General features: G+C 42.7%; 1 protein-coding gene across 8 annotated transcripts in view; it reads left to right on the top strand.

Annotated features, from left to right (window-relative positions):
* The first annotated feature begins 1165 nt into the window (after positions 1-1165).
* CDC42BPB (CDC42 binding protein kinase beta) overlaps positions 1166-17527 on the top strand; it is a 91170-nt gene continuing 74808 nt past the window's right edge. For 4 of the 8 annotated variants that reach the window (XM_036383240.2, XM_036383234.2, XM_036383233.2 and 1 more), the window contains exon 1: positions 1166-1596. In XM_036383240.2, the coding sequence (XP_036239133.1) occupies positions 1419-1596 (178 nt within the window). In that variant the 5' untranslated portion in view covers positions 1166-1418. The remainder of the gene's footprint in view (positions 1597-17527) is intronic. The other 4 variants (XM_054515030.1, XM_036383238.2, XM_036383237.2 and 1 more) reach the window with 1 other exon arrangement.

Genomic DNA, 17527 nt, shown 5'->3' with positions numbered 1-17527 from the left:
ACACGCCAAGAATTGCACACTCAAGAGAGACATTGATTATTTATTTCAGGGTTGTGCAAGCTGGGTGCTCAGTGGTATTGCACAAATCAAGCACAAGCCACCAGAGTTTCTGCACCATTATTCATAAACAGAAATTCAGTTAGCAACTTCCCAAGCTCAGCCCCCCTACTAGGACTGGTTAGTTATTTCCATACAAGTTACATAACCCCAGGTAACTTCTACACGAGCTCAGAGAAAGGGTTTTCATCTGGGCAGAGGTCTTTCTGACCTGTAGTGTATTACACCTAAGATGGTTCAGCAATAGGATATTTGCACCTAGAGTATTTTACCCAAGTTAGCAATGGAGCCTCTGGAGCAGGTCCAGTGGAAAGGAGGAAGGATAACTGGGGGACTGGAGCATCTCTCTTATGAGGAAAGATGAGGAAAGTCCTGTTCAGCCTCAAGAAAACCCGAGTGAAAGGGGACCCCATCAATGTCTACAAGTATCTGAAAGGAGAGTGGCAAGAAGATGGAGCCAGGCTCTTCTCAGTGGTGCTTAGCAATAGAACAAGAGGCAATGGGCAGAAACTGATGCACAGCAAGTTCCACATGAACATGAGGAAGAACTTCACTGTGCAGTGACCATGGACTGAACAGGTTGCCTGGAGAGGGTGTGGAGTCTCCCTCACTGGAGACATCCAAAGCCATCTGGATGCCATCCCGTGCCATGTGATCTGGGGGTGACCCTGCTCGAGCAGGGAGGTTGGACAAGACTCCCCGTTGTGGTCCCAGACCCATTCCGAGATCCTGTGATTCTGTGCACATAGACAGACACCAACACCGCCATGTGCTGCGTGCTTGAAGCTCCTCAGTGGCAGCAGGTCCGTGAGGGAGAGATGCTGCCTGTCCCACTGACTAGGGCTCCTTCGTCGTGCTTGAAGGCACACACAGATCTGACACTAAAGAGCCTCCTGACTGGGGATAACACAGACACAGGCACATAGACAGCCACACGCACACGAAAGTGCCGACGCGGACACGCAGCCCACGCCGCCCCTCACGCTCTCCGCGGCGAATCTGCCGCTACGGGGCGCCGCCCGGCCCAACCTTCCTGCGCGCGGCCCTGCCCACGTCGGAGCGCGCGGGCGCCGCGCGGTGGGCGTGGCCGCAGGCGCTCCGAGGGACGCGCCGGGCCCGGGGAGGAGGAGCGGGATCGGCAGCGGGATCGGCCCTTCCCCGCCGCCGGGGCGAGGCCGCAGCGGAGCGGGGCGGGGAGTGGCCGGGTCCGGCCCATGGACCGTCCGTGCCCGACGCGGAGCCCGTGGAAGGAGCCGCTCGGCCGCAGGAGGCGGCGCGGGGCGGCTGAGAGCGGCTGAGCCCCGGGGCCTTCGCTTCGCCCCGTCCCGTCCGCGCCCCTCGCCCGCCGCCCGAGCGGCACCATGTCGGCCAAGGTGCGGCTGAAGCGGCTGGAGCAGCTGGTGCTGGACGGGCCGCAGCGGCACGACAGCGTGCTGAGCGTGGAGACCCTGCTCGACCTCCTGGTCGGCGTCTACGCCGAGTGCAGCCGCGACTCGCCGCTCCGCCGCGACCGATACGTGTCCGACTTCCTCGAGTGGGGTGAGCCCGGGCGGGGGCCGCGGGGCGGGGGCTGCGCGCGGTGCCCGGCGAGGGGCGGCGGGCCGGCCGGGGCGGCCCGGCCCCGCGGTGCGCTCCCACCGCCGCTCCCGGCAGCGGCCAGAGACGCCGCCCCTGGATGCGGCGCCTCCCTGGGGAACACCCCCGCCGCCAGCCGGGCCTTGACCCTCCAGGTCTCCTCCCTCGGTCCCAGGCGAACCGCTTGGCAGCCGGCAGCAGCGGAGTGTCCTTGGCCTGAAACCGTGCTCGGCTTAGCCCGAAACGTCAGGCTAATCAGTGCTCCTCGGAGGGTTTCCTACCTGGGGGAGGGGAGGGAGGGAGGAGAGGAGAGCACCAGGCTCAGGCTTTGAAATGCTGCTCTGGTGCCGGCTCCTTGCTTTAGAGAGGGCGTGTGTGTGTGGCTCGAAGAAACAACAGTTCCCGTTCATCATGCTGTCTTTTTTAATTTGGGCATGCCCCCCCCCAAGGACAGAGAATTTCTCGGCAGCCTTTCTAAGAGCTTTGTTTAATGGTTCCCTACTGTTAAGCAGCCTGATAACGAGAGACCTCCAATAGTCCGGAGCATGCTGACAAAAGAAGATGTGGATACTTTTGATGGCACTTAGGATAAAAGTTTTCCATCCGGTGTTGGTTAGTTAAGGCTATTGACTGGAGGTATGTGGAGAGCAGAGATCCTTCCCTGCTGCATGTCTAAATGAATTTATGTTAAAACGGCCATGGTGGCTGACTGGTTTATTCAGCTGAGTAAGTTATGAATAATAATAATGTGTGACGAAGGTGACTTAACTTCTCCATGGAATAAGAATTGGAGGGGAGGGAGGAGTGATCATTGCTCACGAGAACGTTGCCCCGTTTATCAGCTGTTCCGTGCATGTACAGTTAATTAGGCTTTAAAAGAGCACTCTTAAAAAATCAAAAAAACAACAAAAAGAACCCCCAACCAACAAAACAAAGGATTTCCTAAGGGAGAGGGAGGGGCAGATTTACTTCAGTAAATGCAAATGTGTGTCTTTAGCACTAGAGACCAGAGCACTAACATGAAGGGACAGCTGGTTCTCCTTAATTTCTGTGGGGACCACCACTCTTTGTCATACACTAACAAACTAAGAGGATTCACTTCCTGGACTCTTCTACTGACGTCAGTAATGCGATTGCCAACTGAATAATTAACCACTTTATCACATCTGCCCCGCAAGGCTGCAGCCTGGGGAACATTGATTATTTGTTTTGTCATGGGAGCTTTGTACGTCTTCTGCAAAGAGCATTCAGGGCTTTTTGTTTTCAAGCTGATGGCTTGAAGGAGTGAACACCAGCAAATTGTTAAGTGTGATAGATCAGACTGCAGCATACTTTGAAAACTGAAGTTGGAAGGATTTGGGGCAGGCCAGAGAATGATATGCTTTTTCTATAGCGCTGCTGGTGGTTGTGTCTTACTGATTGATCCCAGCGTTGTCATTTTTTGTGTGATGGAGAGGCCGATTATCCAATTGTTTATAAAATCGCTTCTTTTAATTCTATTTATTGTGCTCACTGAATGTGAAAAGGTTACTGACTTGATGAAAAGTATAGCTCGCAATAAAAACAGTGTGTAGGTTTTACTGCAGTGTGGGATTACTCTGGTATAACAAAGTGCCTATTCAATAAATAATTGAAATGTATGTGAGCTACCATCTGGTGCTGCAGAGTAGGGATAAAAGTTTGTAATCCAGGCTCTTGATGGTAAGAGGGTGGACCTAAGTCTGGACTGGATATTTGTGTTCCATCAACAAGGGATACCCTTAAAACCAATTACAGTTGATACTGTGTGTTCCTTCCTTTCCTTCAAGCTGTTAAAAACAAGTAAGTGCCAGCAATGAGACACCTTTTATCTGTGTCCTAATGCCCTCACAGTGTGTTTCCACTGACAAGGAACTTGTTTCTGCCTCCAGCTAATAAGGAAAATATCATGCCAAACATGCTAATCTTCCTTATGTCATGATGTGTCTTAATTACAGCCTGATTTGCTGTCAGAAGATATTCTGGATTAATGTGCTCAAGTTTTCTGTGCTGTTATGTGTCTGTAGAGCATCAGAGTGTAGTTAAATATTTGGGATATACTTTGAAGATCAGTGTTTCTTTATCAACTGGAGACAGAAGGAATTTCCTTTTGACAAAATGGAGACTTACCACTGACAATGGAAATAAGCTGCATAGGTATTAAATTTGAATTAAGATGACCTATATAACAAACATTTTTTTTACAATTGTGATTTTAAAACTGGGTGTAAGGTATCACACCTGTAAAATTCCCTGAAAATGATTCAGCATGGCTAATGGACTTGCTTGCCTTAATTGGCTAGGGAAAATGGAGTTCAGGCATGGTAGGTGAGGCAGGGTTTTTCTCTGGCTGTGGGGTGCAGAGGAGATGGTGAGTTGTGTGGTGTAATTGCTGGATATGGCTATCTCTGCTTTCTGACAGAGCATGGTGCTGCTCATACTCTGTAGCTGGTGGATCCTGGAGAAATGGGGAATGCAGAAAATTAGGTCCCATGTACATCTTGTGAGACTTAGGCCACCTCCTCTCTATTCAACATCTGTGGAAGCCTTGCACCTTACCTGTGGAGGCTGATAAACTCCAAATGGCGCATCCCATTGCTTCTGTCCTGTTAATTCCTCTGCTGCTTCCTGGTAGTCCTGCCATAGGCTTAAATCTTCTTCCTATTTGCTAACCATAGAAGAGCTCAGGGTGTGGTCCTTTGCCTTGAGGCAGCTTGTGGCTTCCATTGCTTTACAAATCTTGTAAGAATCTGCCATTTTAACCTTGTCAATTATAGCTTTCCCATGGTGAATGGAGCTTTCAGACAGACTGTTCTTTCCCTATACTGGATGTATAATACACGTATCTTTATGCCAAGTGTCTTTGGAGAACAGCTAGCTGAACTGCAAGTGAGTAGTCCAAAGTCCTTTTCTTCTAGTTATTTTTATTTATAACTTCTGTTGAATAAGCTCGCATCCAGTTGGTTATCACTGTTATATTGTTTATATAATAGATATTGAAATAATGCTTAGTATTCTTAGTGGGAATTGAATCCAAGTCTGTTAGGTAACAGACCCATGTCTACATGTTCAGAAAGAGCTTCCCAAATCTGTGCTTAGTGTCTTTTAAACTGTAGGAGCTGCATCTGCTGCTCCTAGAGTGAGAAATACTGAGGAGTCCTGTTTATTCTAGTTGGCTTTGCTCATTCCTGTCTGAAAGTGGGACTACCTGAAGCTATCAGCAGGCACTGAGGAGGCTGCATGGACTTTGGACTTACCTGATGGACTATGGGTGCTGCAGTGTGTGTTGTCCATACACTGCAGAGGGATGTCCCAAGAGACTTTTCCTGCAGAAAGCAATGCTGTCCCTTGTTTACCCTGACAAGGAGAGAAGTACAAGAGTGCTAGAGCAGCACAGTCACAGCTCAGGTGTCTGCACCACCTGTCCTTTAGCTTTCAGGTACAGCATGTTCCTCCCCATGGAGCCTCTCGTTCTCTCATGCTGAGCCATCTGAGTCTTGCATAACCCTGTGCTAGAGTGGCTGCTTGCAGGGCACCTTGCTGGCTGGCATCACTTCTGTGCTGGTTTGACATCACCTTGTTTTTCAGGAGTTATCTTAGCAGGCTGTGGCTGGTGCTCACTGCCCCTTCCTTCCAGTCACCAGGGACTGGCACAACCGGCTGCTCCATTTTTGGACAGCTGCTTGTCACAATTTGCAGCCAGCAGTCAAACACGTTCAGAGGAGAGTCTCAGGAATGGGCTTTATTTGTATTCAAAATGATCCTGGTGCTGCACAGCCTCTCTTGCTTCAGCCTTTGTTTCCTCTGACCCTGTTTGATACTGCTGGCCTGCTACAGAGGGCAAGGTGGCACGTGTCCCCAAACACTTCATTCAGTGTTGTCTCACTCCCAGACTCTCTACTGGCTGGTTCTCTCTGTGGCAGCACCTCAAACCCCATGTCAGAGTAATTTAGTAGTTTGTTGGCTTTGTTTGATGCAGGCTCACAAAACACTTCTGTGGAATGTTTCTCCTCATTTGTTATGACCTGTCAGTTTGAATGCTGACTTACCTTCTGTGTTCTCAGTTTGTGCTGCTACCCAGCTAGAGTGGTGTTCTGCTTTTGGATGGTGGTGGTGGTGGAGTTTTTTGTCTCTGTGTTTGTTTTAATTTTTTCCTGAGAGGAACTCTAAGGACGCTGAAGCTGTGGGGAACATAAAGAAGATGCAGATGATTAGCACAAGTAGGCCAGCTTGGCACTTGCTGCTGAGCTCTTGAAGAGAGTCTGGCATAATAGTGGATGCTGTTGTAGTAACATAAATATATTCCCAGTGTGGACTAGAGGAGAGAAAAAATGTACACACAGAGTGCTCAAAGCAACCTCTAGCCTAGCCCTGAATTGCCACTTTTGGGTATATATTTGTTACCCTTGAGTCTGGACCATAGATGGAAAAAATCATGCACAGAACATTGACTGGGAAGGGCTACTGTGCTGGTGCAGTGATCACAACTTTAGGTCACTGTTGGGACTGGTGCTTCAAGTTTGCATCTTCCATTTGGAGGGGCTCTGTGAGCTCTGCAAGTTGAGTCCAAGGCCTAGTTTTTCCTCCTTTCAGTTCTGCTTAAAGATACATCTTAACCTATCAGATAAAAAAAAAAACCCTAATTCGGGGAGGGATAACCTTGCAGGGTGGCCTTTCTGTCAGAGCAGTGCAGAGCCTGTTCTCTCAGCCTGAGAGCAGTGGTGTTCTGAAGTGTACATGTGAGCCTGAGAAAGGTCTTTCCAGCCTGCACTAGAGCATCTTCTAAACCAGCTGCAGGGTTGTCCTAGTCCTGTGCCACAGGTACTGCTGTTCTAGAAAAAGTACTGGCTAAGGGCAGGGGCACAATGTGTGGCGAGTGTGCTGCTAGCATGGATATAGCAGAACTATCCTCAAGTATTTTTGAGATGACCTCAGAGCTGATGGATTTTTAGGGTTGCTTATGAGGATCTCTTGGTCTTTTGGGGTTACACCAGGAAAAGCTGTAACTTGATAACATGTCATATTTCTTGACTTGAGGGTTTAAATTCCTCTCTTCCTTCCCTTTGGCACTCCTCTCCTTCCTCTGCTTGCAGAAATACACATAAAAATTCAGGAAGGGGCCTCGGGCTCTGCCAGCCCATATAATGTCCTTCTCGTGCAGGCAGAAGCTGTGCAGTGAGTGATAAGCCTGTTGGGCACGTGTGTGAAGTGACAGTGGTTGGATAATGAAGACAGCTGATGAACAAGAAAACTGAATTTCAGGTTTTGGCTAAGTCTCTACATCATCCTCTATCCACCAAAGCCTGTTACAATTCCTTATACGAGAGTTAGTGGCAGGAGGGTGTGCACTGGGGCAGGGTACAGCTACAGGTGCCTTGCACATGTTCTGGAGAGGTGAGTGGTGGTGGTGGTGACCACAGGGTTTTTTGTGCAGTATAGATGCAGCTAGAACTCTTCCCTGATGGGGTACCATAGCTTGGATCACCTTCTGTAAGGAGGTCATGATGGTCATCTGGCATAATAGTGTGACCCTGGCTGCTGAATCCCAGTTTCCTGCATTCTCTGCTTTGGTGAAACTGGTTTTGTTCTCTTCAAAGATTGTATATTTGGGCTACTTCAACATGAATTAATCCTAACTGCCATGTTAGCTTTGACAGCATTGTAGTCAGTATAGTGACATGAGGGCATGTGGTTAAAATCCTGCTGCTGTATGATGCTGGACTCTTTACAGGACATCTGTTTTAATCTATTCTTTTTAGAATGAGACAGAATCTTTTAATGACTTTTTCTGTAAAACTTCATGCTGTGAAGCATTGGGACTGAATGTTGCAGTCATGTTTTAGTAGTGGCAAAGTAACAGGGTCTGGAGGAGGAGAGGCCCATTGGCATGTGCTGGTGAAGTGACAGATGGCCTGGGTGAAGATTTGTCTTTTGTTCCATAGAAGGAAGTCAGTATTGCTTTTCTCCTGTGCATGAAGGTGCTAATAAATAGCACCAGTCTTTAGTTAGGGCTTGAGGAATTATGTGGTGTGTTGAAGGCTGTGATCTATATTTTGCATTTAAATTTTGTTTATCTATGAAAACTCAGAAGGGGGTAAATAAGCCACTGATAAGTTTGTCTTCATACAGGAAAATATGTGTGCAGCTAGTAGTTTCTAGATGGTAGATGATAAAGTGTAAGATTATAATGCAGAAGTAAGATTTCATAAGCATCCATAATCTTTTTTTTGTCTTGTTTCACTTGCAAATCTAAATTATTTTCATATTGAGTTTTCACAGATAATATTAAGATATAATATTTTGCAAAAAAATTGACTCAATTTACATCCTTAAAATTTGCATGGTTGTCAGAGCAGAGTTAAACACTATCAGTGGAAATGTCTTGAAAGTCAGTTTAATAACAGATCTAGTAAAATGAACTTTTTTATCAAATTGAGTTGAATCTATTTTTGCAAACAATTAATGTGTGGGAATGAGTTGGTTTCTTCCACACCTACTAGAACAAATGACTTTAATTGTGTGAATCAGAACTTAAAATACTTGTTTCATTAGCTGTTTTTAGCAAGTTACTTCTGCTTTATGGTTGAATATTAATATTTTAGGTTTTAGGAATGTTGATCTGTAATTGAGATTAGCTGGGAATGTTAAACTACAGATTCTTTAAATTTATAAAAAATTACACTTTTTCCCTTGCATGTAATTTGAGGCAATTCATGCAAGCTGGTTTAAGATGGGTATTACAAAAAGGAAGAATTATAATACTTAACAATTGCAAATTTATCTGTGCCACTAACAGAATGCAGTGCCTAGGATTATGAAAAATTTTATGGGTTCATCTTTTTCATTACCAAAGTCTGAAAAAATCAGTTGGACAATGGACCACAAATAAACTGTTTAGAAAAATAGAAGGACTTGTTCAAGCTTTTTAATGTATTTTTGTTTTTAAAAATACTTAAAATAGAATTGACATTTGTTTCCTAAGTCTCATAAGGTACACTTGAGAGTTCCAATGTATTCTTGATTTACCAAAGGGCTTGTATCATGCTCACTGTTATATCCCACTGAATGCTAGGGGGTTTGCATTTTATTTTATATATATATATTTTTTTTAAAGGGATTTAATTTAAAATATTCTCCAGGTCTGAGAATTTTTATATACATTTGCTCTGTGGTTCAATGTAATCTGTTCATTTTTTAGCTGTCTCCTAACACTAAAAGCTTCCAGCCTATTTTTCTCATCAGCATATGCAGATTGCCAGAATGCAGGCTTTCATTTATAAAGATCTTGTTCACTATAATGAATATAGCTTTCTTCAGTAGGAAACTACACGCTGTTTTCTTAAGCCCTGATTTTGCATAGACCTCAGTAATCATGTCTGGAGATATACTTAGAGTGCATTCAGATTAAGTGTGTGCATCCATCATTTCCAGCTGAGGCCTTAGGCATCCTCAAGTGCCTGAGATCTTAATTTCTATCATTCATGTCATCAGGGTCTTAACACTGAAACGTGTTACTACTTAACCATGGCCTAAAGCTTCAAATGTGATTAGTTCCTCTGGACACCCAACCTAAGACATCTATAAAGGAGTCTGAGCTTTAGAAAATGGTGGGGATATCTTTTCCAAGTATTAAATCATTGAAACTGTGTGGAATTTATTAATCAGATGTGCATGAGTTAAGTCTGAGGTATAGTTCTTAATTTGTTTAAGTGCAGTGCCATTGAGGGGTAAATATGTTTAGGTGCCTTTCCCCAAAAGGCTGAGAAGGGGTCAGAAGCAGCACCAATTTCAAATATATCCCAAATTCTTTTCATAATTTATAATTGTTCTCCAACGAAAAAGACAAATTATCCATGTTTATAAAAATAAACATGGATAATTTGTGAAGTCCTGCTTGGAATGTTTATGCCAGTTTAGTGAAATGGTCATGCTCAGAGTTTTGGGAAAGTCAATACAAAATTCTGTCTGGACTTTTAATTCAGCTTAAACCTGAGTTATTGTTGTTCTAATTGTCATTAAAAGATTTGGTGAAAGGTGAAGTAGCAAGTTAAATGACTCCTGTTTTAAACTTGTTTGAATAGCTATATGGAAGTCAGACTTAAGGAAGTGTTGCAGCTATTCTGGCAATATTATACTTTATTTGGGACTGTGTAGTTCATGGGGTGTGGATTCATTCTTTTTACAGGAGGTATGACTTTACCCAAAGCACAGCAAGCACTGTAGAAGTATGGAGGGTTGTATATTATGATTTCCCTGCCAGTAATGGTCCCTTAGCCGAAGACCTGCACTGTATGCCTTTGAAATCTCTGTCCTCACCTGAGGAAGGACAAGGTTTCTAGTAATTGCATGGTAATGCTCATGGGACATCTGGAATCTTTTTCCCACTCTTGAGGAATTCCTCTGTCCCTGGTTCCCCCCACTACTTCTTACAGAGATTTGATGTGTACCTTGGGAGTGGATGGGGATTGTCTCCATTGCCTTGCACACCTTAGGATTGCTGATGTTGTTATAACATGGCTTCTATGATCTTCATTTTGCACATCCTTCCTCAAAAGTTGGCTTCTTCATGGAGCTTTTCTGTGTGCTGCCAGCCTTACTGCTGCCCATGTGACTTGGATTATCAATACAGGAAGCTGGAGTGTTCAGAGTGCCTTTTATTTTACTGTAATTAAGGCAGAGTAGAAACAGCAGGAGGGTGACTCCAGGCATGAAGATCCTATTATATCATTTTGAAATATGTTCCCAAAGGTTTGCTTTTTAAGATGCATGTTTAGTCTTTAGATTTAACTCTTTTTCTGATAGGATTAGTTAGGTTGTCATGTGTTTTTGTTCCCTCCACCCATGTTTCTGTGTATCATGACTGCATGGCTGTGGTCTGTCTCTTATGAGCCCTGAGAGATGGTCACCCAGTGTGCAAGCTCTGCAGGCTTTGTTCTACAGGCTTCTAGTTTTTGGACTCTGGATCCAAAGGACAAAAAGCAAATTTTTCCTATTTTTAGGTGTTTTTCCTATAGTCAGGTGTACTTGAGTAAGATGTTTGTATTGAAATTTTTAAATTAAGGATGTAGGTTTCTGTGTCTAGTCTGTGATTGCTTTCACTATGTGAGCATGTAATGGGAATGTAATATCTGACCACATTTTCTTTCTTTGTAGTTTGTATGCTCTTTAAGCCAAGGAGGGAATCTCATTCTGTTCTCCGTATTAGAGCTACTTTTAGGGTGGCATTGTTGCCCTGGAATGGTCTCAAGTTACACATTTTGAAGGAAAATACATTTTTGTGATTCAGAACCATGGGACTTCCTCCAGGAGGCTGTGAGAAGAAAAGTTTTACATGTACAAGAGGCTAAAAGTGATCTAGACCTCACAATGGAGTAACTGGTAGATGTTGGGTTGTAAGTGCAGAGTGAAGGCTGGAGCCTGTGGTATTTAATGTTTCTGCCTTTATTGGGTAATAGGTATTTTTCCTAAACTCACAGCACTTCATCTGTCAGAGCAGACTGAGAAGTTGCAGGTCAGCTGTGTCTCAGGGAAGAAGCACACACACCTTTTCCTTCCAGACCAGCTTTAACTAGTTGTAGTAAAATGCCTTAGGTCATGTGGCATCATATCACTGCATAGAGGAGTTAAGTTTGACTGTGTTAACTTACTCTGGTATGTAATTGAAGATTTCCATTACCAGTTAGTTCAGCCTTTGGTTTCCTGGACAGTTGATATTTAAGTTGGGAATAATGTCAATATACACACAACTGTTTTTAAACTGTGGTTCTTCTGGCCTGGTACTCCAGATAACCTGGGACAACATAGTGTGGGGATGCCTCACTGGAGGCTGTATCCGAGCCACAGATTGTCTTTATCTTATCCTAGAAGTATTTACTGGTTATTAAGGCAACTGAACTCTGGTTATCAGTGTGTGTTTACTACTGTGGGCCAGCAGGATTTACTGGATTGGATGTAATGCAGTACCAACAGGGCTATACTGGGCAGGCTTGACCCTGGCAGGCATGACCTAGTCAGGTTTACATCTGTGGCTAGAAATAATCAATCCTTGTGCATCTTGAAGTTGACCCTGATGTGAATTGTGAAGATAAAAGCCCTGACATTTTGTGAAGGAGGGAAGTGGGAGATTTTTAATTAAGAAAATTAAAAGCTATTTGTGAAGAAGCTTTTACTGCCCTCAGGAAAGGGCTTTGCAGTAATTTTCATCCATGTTAAAGGTATGCATGTATTTGAGTGGCTCAGACCAGGAGAAGTTGCCCTGGTTTATCCTGACAAAACCAAAGCTGTAGGTTATCTAGGTACAGACTTCCTGTTCTTGTGGGTAGTGTTAAACATCATAAAGATTGTGTTTAATGTTTCAGGCATGTTTTGAGGGTGGGCATAGCAGATACTACATTCCATCCTCTACCTTTTGTATGTAGCGTTATACTTCCCTCACACTGTGAAACATCACAAAATTCAGCATGACAAATGCAAAGTCTTGCTATGTGCTGCTGTAAAAGTTGGGGGATGACCACCTAGACGGCAGCCTTACAAAAAAGGATTTGTGGATCCTGGTACACAATTAGTTGAAAAAGTCAGTGATGCATCATTGTAGAAATGGAAGCTGCCTGTGTACAGGACTGCATCTGGAGTGTGTCGCCAGCAGGCTGAGGGAAGTGGTTGTTATTCTCTTTACACTACTCTTCCAAGGCCACTTCTCTTGTACCGTGTCTAGTTCAGGGCTTCCCAGTACAGAAGAACCACTGGGAAGCTGAAGTGAGTCTAGGAGTACTGATGTGGCTGAGGGCCTGGAGTAGGTGAAATGCAACAAAAGCCTGAGATGCCTGGAGAAGGGGAATCTCATCATTACCCTCCACTGCCACACGTGTGGTTAGGGAGGACAGAGAGGCAGATGCTTCCTGGGCACACTGCCAAGAAGGACCAACAGTGGACACAGGCTATGGCAAGGAGGATTCTGACTCTTTGTGAGAGAAAAATAAAAGTACTCCTCATGAGGATGGTCTTGCACTGGAAGAGTCACCCAGAAAGATGAAAGGCTCTTTATCCTGGCAAACCTCAGCTGGACAAGGCCTTTGTCACCTGATTGAACTTTGATGCTATCTCAGCTTTAGGGGGGATTCTGATGTCCAGAAGTCCCTTCCAACCTAAGTTTACTCTGAGGTTCAGTATGCCTTTTTTCGAGTTAACAAATATATTTAACATCATGGCTGCTCTGCTAGTAAATAGTTGTTCTTCATACTTCTCAGAATGAAAAGCAATATGTGAAGTAGCATCTTCTTCTTGCTGTAGATGAAGTAACTAATACAACTTGGTTTTTTTAATAGTCTCAGATGGTCACCTTGCTTGGCTGGCATTTTACCACAGTCTGAACATAAGTATTGACAAGCTTTTAACTAGGCTTGTTAAATGAAGGGAAAGTTTTGTTCATGTTTTTCTTCCATGTATTTAAAGAAAGCACCAGTTTCCTTGTTCCTGGCAGTGAATTTGCCAGAACAGGTTTTAAGAACTTTGAACCTATATTTTATGTTTAGTGCTGTCTCTCAAGTGTGGTTTCCTTATGTCTAGTTAGTCTTGATAGCACCTGGATATTTTAAAGCGTTCCTCCGTGGAGCTGTCAGAAGAGCCTGCCCTCCCTGCATGACTGCAAGCCTGAATCATCCTTTATGAAAAGTACAGGTTTAGTTGTTGTACTAGATAAGTTCTCATATCACAAAGGATCTCTATCTAGTAAGGCTCCTAATATGCTTATATCTGACACTATAAGGAGTCTAGGTAAGCAGTTGCTAACAACAGGGTGAAACAAATATTCCTCATAAGAGGAAGATGTAATGGGAGGTACTAGCTGGGGTTTTTTGTTTTCTCTGTAAACTGAGAACTCATATGACTTACATGAAGTTGGACCTGCAACATGGTTTTAATGCTGATATTCTTGATTGGTGATAGTAGACTCAGCTAACCAAAATGCACAACAATTTCAGTGTTTCAAAATCATATTGGTATATGGAAGTGCTATCAATAATGAGGAAAACAATGTACACATGGGACAAAACCTAAGAAATGAATCCTTTCCTAGTGCTGTTTTGTACTTAGAAGGTATCAAAGTGGCACTTGACTTTCCATACAGTGAATTTTTGTCTGTGTCTTGGAGTATTTTGCTTACAGCAAACCCCTTGCAAAATAATAGCATTCTTCAAAATTCCTACATTCCTAAATGCCTGGAAGTCTGGTAGATACCCTTCTCAGAGAACATACATTGTCAGCTATGTCATGAAGGCATTCATTGAGAGCTCTATATAATGTAATGGTCCACTGCCCTTCTGGGGCAAGGACTGTATCTGTCTGTGTCTGAGCAGTTTATAATGTGTGTTCATTTTTCAGAAGAAACTTTTCTCACAGTGTTGTGTAGTTGTTTCAGATGATCTGGTGTTTGCACACTGTGGAGGTACCTCGGGGGAAAAAGAAGACAGTGAAATAATGGCAGGAAATTTTTGTTGTGGACTGAGTCTTGCTGCTTAAAACTACTGAGAAATACCATTCTCCTCCTCTTATTCCCAAATTTCCTCTTTCATTTAATCGTTCAGGCTCGTCACTTTTAATTTCTTACTTATTGTATACTTTCATTTCTTATTTAGAGAAGGCACTTTGCAGTGATGTTTTCAAAACAGCAGTGCACACTTTTGCACACATGGCAGCAATGATCTTTCATGTCAGTGGCTGTAATATGTCATTGTGCACATTGGTAATGATAGCTCTTTCTTCAAGTATATGCTTGATAACTGCAGAATAAATAATACAGACCTCACTGGAAAATGTGCTCCAGTAATTCACCTTCAGAGCTCTGTGGGTGACAGCTGGTGAAAGATAATGGATTATCTTTCTGCAAGAGGAAAGCATGGGCAAGACCTACTTCTTACATCAATCTCCTTGCCCTCATCTCTTCCTCCCCCCTCATGTCCCATATAACACTTAAGAACCTCTCCTCTCCATTTTCTGAGGGACTTGGGTGGAGATTGCTTGTTATCACTTTTGTGTTTAAAAAATTTGAAAAAAAGAGTTATTGGCAAGGAAATAAATTTAGCTGTGCATAACAATTCATGGAAGAGGAAATCAACACTGTCTGCTAGTAATCTTTTAACACATATCCAGAAATAGATTTTTGGAGAGTCACAGTATTTGTTTTAAAATTTATAATATTGGAATAAAAAATAAGCAGATCTGTGAATTAGAAAGGAGTGGAAAAAAACATTATTTAAAGTCCAAAATATTGGTCAATATACTGCAAACATTGGTCAAGCCAGATGTCTTTACCTGGTGCTTCTAGAAGTTCCTGTACTTTAAAGTAAACTTTAGGTCGAGATTCTTTACTAAAATGTCTGTTAAGAAAAATTTTGAAGGAGAGATGGAACTGATGGTACTCAGTGAAAACCTTCTCACATGGGATAAAAAAGATTCTTGTTAGACTTGGGTTTTGAGTTGTTCAAGTATGTTCACATAAGAAAGGTGATATTCCAAAGTGACTTCTTGGTTCCTTAAAAATGCATTCCTTAGAGAGTGGCTCTTCAGAAGAGAAATTCCTTAAATTTTGCTTTCATGTAATACAGTTGTAAGTGCCCCTGTTGTCTTCCTTTAAAATACAGCTGAATAGTCAGTCAGGAGTGAGGTTTTGCCAACAACTGCATAAGCTATTCTGCTATTGTAAAATTTCTTTAAACAATTAGGTACATTTTTGTTCCTGTGTAAGAGTAATGACTGGTGCAGTCTGAGCATAGTAACAGACATAGTGACAAAGTGACCCTTGCAGTGGAGTAGTTTAACACATGACTGTTCCTTCTTTTTTATCATGACTGAAACTTGTTTTGAAAGATTTTATGGACCTAGGTTTTTGTTGTTTTGTTTTGTTTTTTTTTTTTTTTTTAATTATGCTTCTGTGGACTTGTTTTAAAATTCAAATTATATAGGAAACAAGAGTTAAACATCAAGAAATTATTACAAAAGTGAAATTTTGGGGCTGTTAAAGTATTAACAGTAGGACAGTTGCTAGAAGTACAGTCTTCAAGGCTTTTTAACTCCTTTCCAGACAATTTGATGAACAAAAGAAGCAAGTTTTATAAGCAGTCATCTTTCCCCCCCAATGCTGTGGGGTATTTGTGTCCTGCAGACCATTGCCATAGACCTGCGCTGTGTGTGTACCTGCTCACGAGAACCAGAGTGAAGCTGTTTGTTAAAGACCATGAAACTACCAAGAGATTTTTGATAAATGTCATGTCCTTGCTTGATTCACAGTGGCAATCCAAAGATGGAATAATGAATTACTGAGAACATTTTTCATGAGGCTGAAAAAAAAAAGAGCCTAAGTGACATATATATTGAGTATCTTATGTAAAGGAAAAAAAATTACACAGCTCTTTCAGACTTTTACATGAGAGAATTCCAAAGAAGTTTATGGAAGAAAAGGATTACATAGCCTCAGCTCCACAATACTCATATCAAAATGAACCTAGCTTGTCTGAACTACAGTATCAATGATGAAGAGTTTGACAGTCTTTATAAGATTGTGGTTTGGGACTCAATGTGCTTTTAAAGTGAGCTGATGCAAGTGGAAAATATTACTGAAGAGCTAAAACAATCATGAAATGGGTAAAGTACCCAAGGTTTACTTAGATGACACTGGAGACAAATTAGTAAAGGAAAATATTAAATTCTAGATGGAAAAAGAGAAAGGAATGGGGTATAACTAAAATGATGTGTAAGAAAGTAGAAGGGCAACCATTTGGCTTTTATCTGTGTAAATATTGGCCCAATGTCTATAGTAGTTTGCAGTTGCATTGAAGTAGATTAAACCATTTTGTAGATTGACTGAAATTCCTTGGTTTTCTGTTTGTGGTCACTTCTTCTGCTTGTGGTCTCCTTTGAGGCTGAGTACTATGTTGGAAGATTTCTGGAAAGAAGTTAATGCATCTTTACTGGATCCTGCTCTGGATATGGGAACTTGTAAAAGCACATCTACACCAGTAGGGTTTTCCAGCTGCATCTGTACTGGCATGCAGGTGCTCACCCTGGTGTTGCATAGGAGCTTTCAAATGTTTGGTTGTTATTTCCAAGTATGAGGAAAGAAAAAGGTTGGAAGCCAACAGAATGGAGCCTGAGGTATAGATGAAGATTTGAGATTGCCAGCCTACTACAAGCTTGTTCTGAATGTCTTAGTACTTGATTTTCTGTTTTGAAATCAACACACCTGCCTAGATGGACTGTAAATGAGGAAGAAAAAAAGGAATTCTCTGCTCAAATGCATGGAAATAAATCTTAAAGAAAAAGGATCGTGGATGTAGTGTTTATTAAACATAATGGCATGTGGATAATGTTGCACCTTAAGTGGGGAGTGTACAAAACTGAAAACTTATGTTTAAAACTACAAGCTTAAAAGCAGAATGCTCTAAGATACTGCACCTGATATAGAAACTTTCTGGGATGTTCCTCACTTGATACGCCTGTCTTGAAAAGCTGAGGAACAAGACGTAGAGGTGAGACGTGGTATTTGCAATTGTGAGCGCAGTGATTGAACAGATTTTTGTTCCCTACCAGCTTTAAGAATATGTAAGAAAGAGGAAGCAGCTAGAACCCAGGGATCTTGGCCTGCTGCTGATCATGCTGGAGTGTGCAGCAATGGGAGGTATGCTCTGGACTGAAACGTAATGTGGAGGATATAAGATTCTAGGAGCCTACAGGAGGTTTGGGAATGCCTAGAAGCATGTCCATTAAACACCAAAGTCATGTGGGCTGGCAGTCTGTTGAGAGCTTTCCTAAAACCATGATCCAGAAGCTGGATTTAAGAATTCCTGGAAGATACCATGGTGAAGATGTTAAGAAAAGATGGGCT

Source organism: Molothrus ater, chromosome 6, assembly GCF_012460135.2.
Source record: "Molothrus ater isolate BHLD 08-10-18 breed brown headed cowbird chromosome 6, BPBGC_Mater_1.1, whole genome shotgun sequence".
In the NCBI taxonomy this organism is placed as follows: Eukaryota; Metazoa; Chordata; class Aves; order Passeriformes; family Icteridae; genus Molothrus; species Molothrus ater.
The sequence above is the reverse complement of the archived record's forward strand: the minus strand, read 5'-3'. Positions and strand labels throughout refer to the sequence as shown.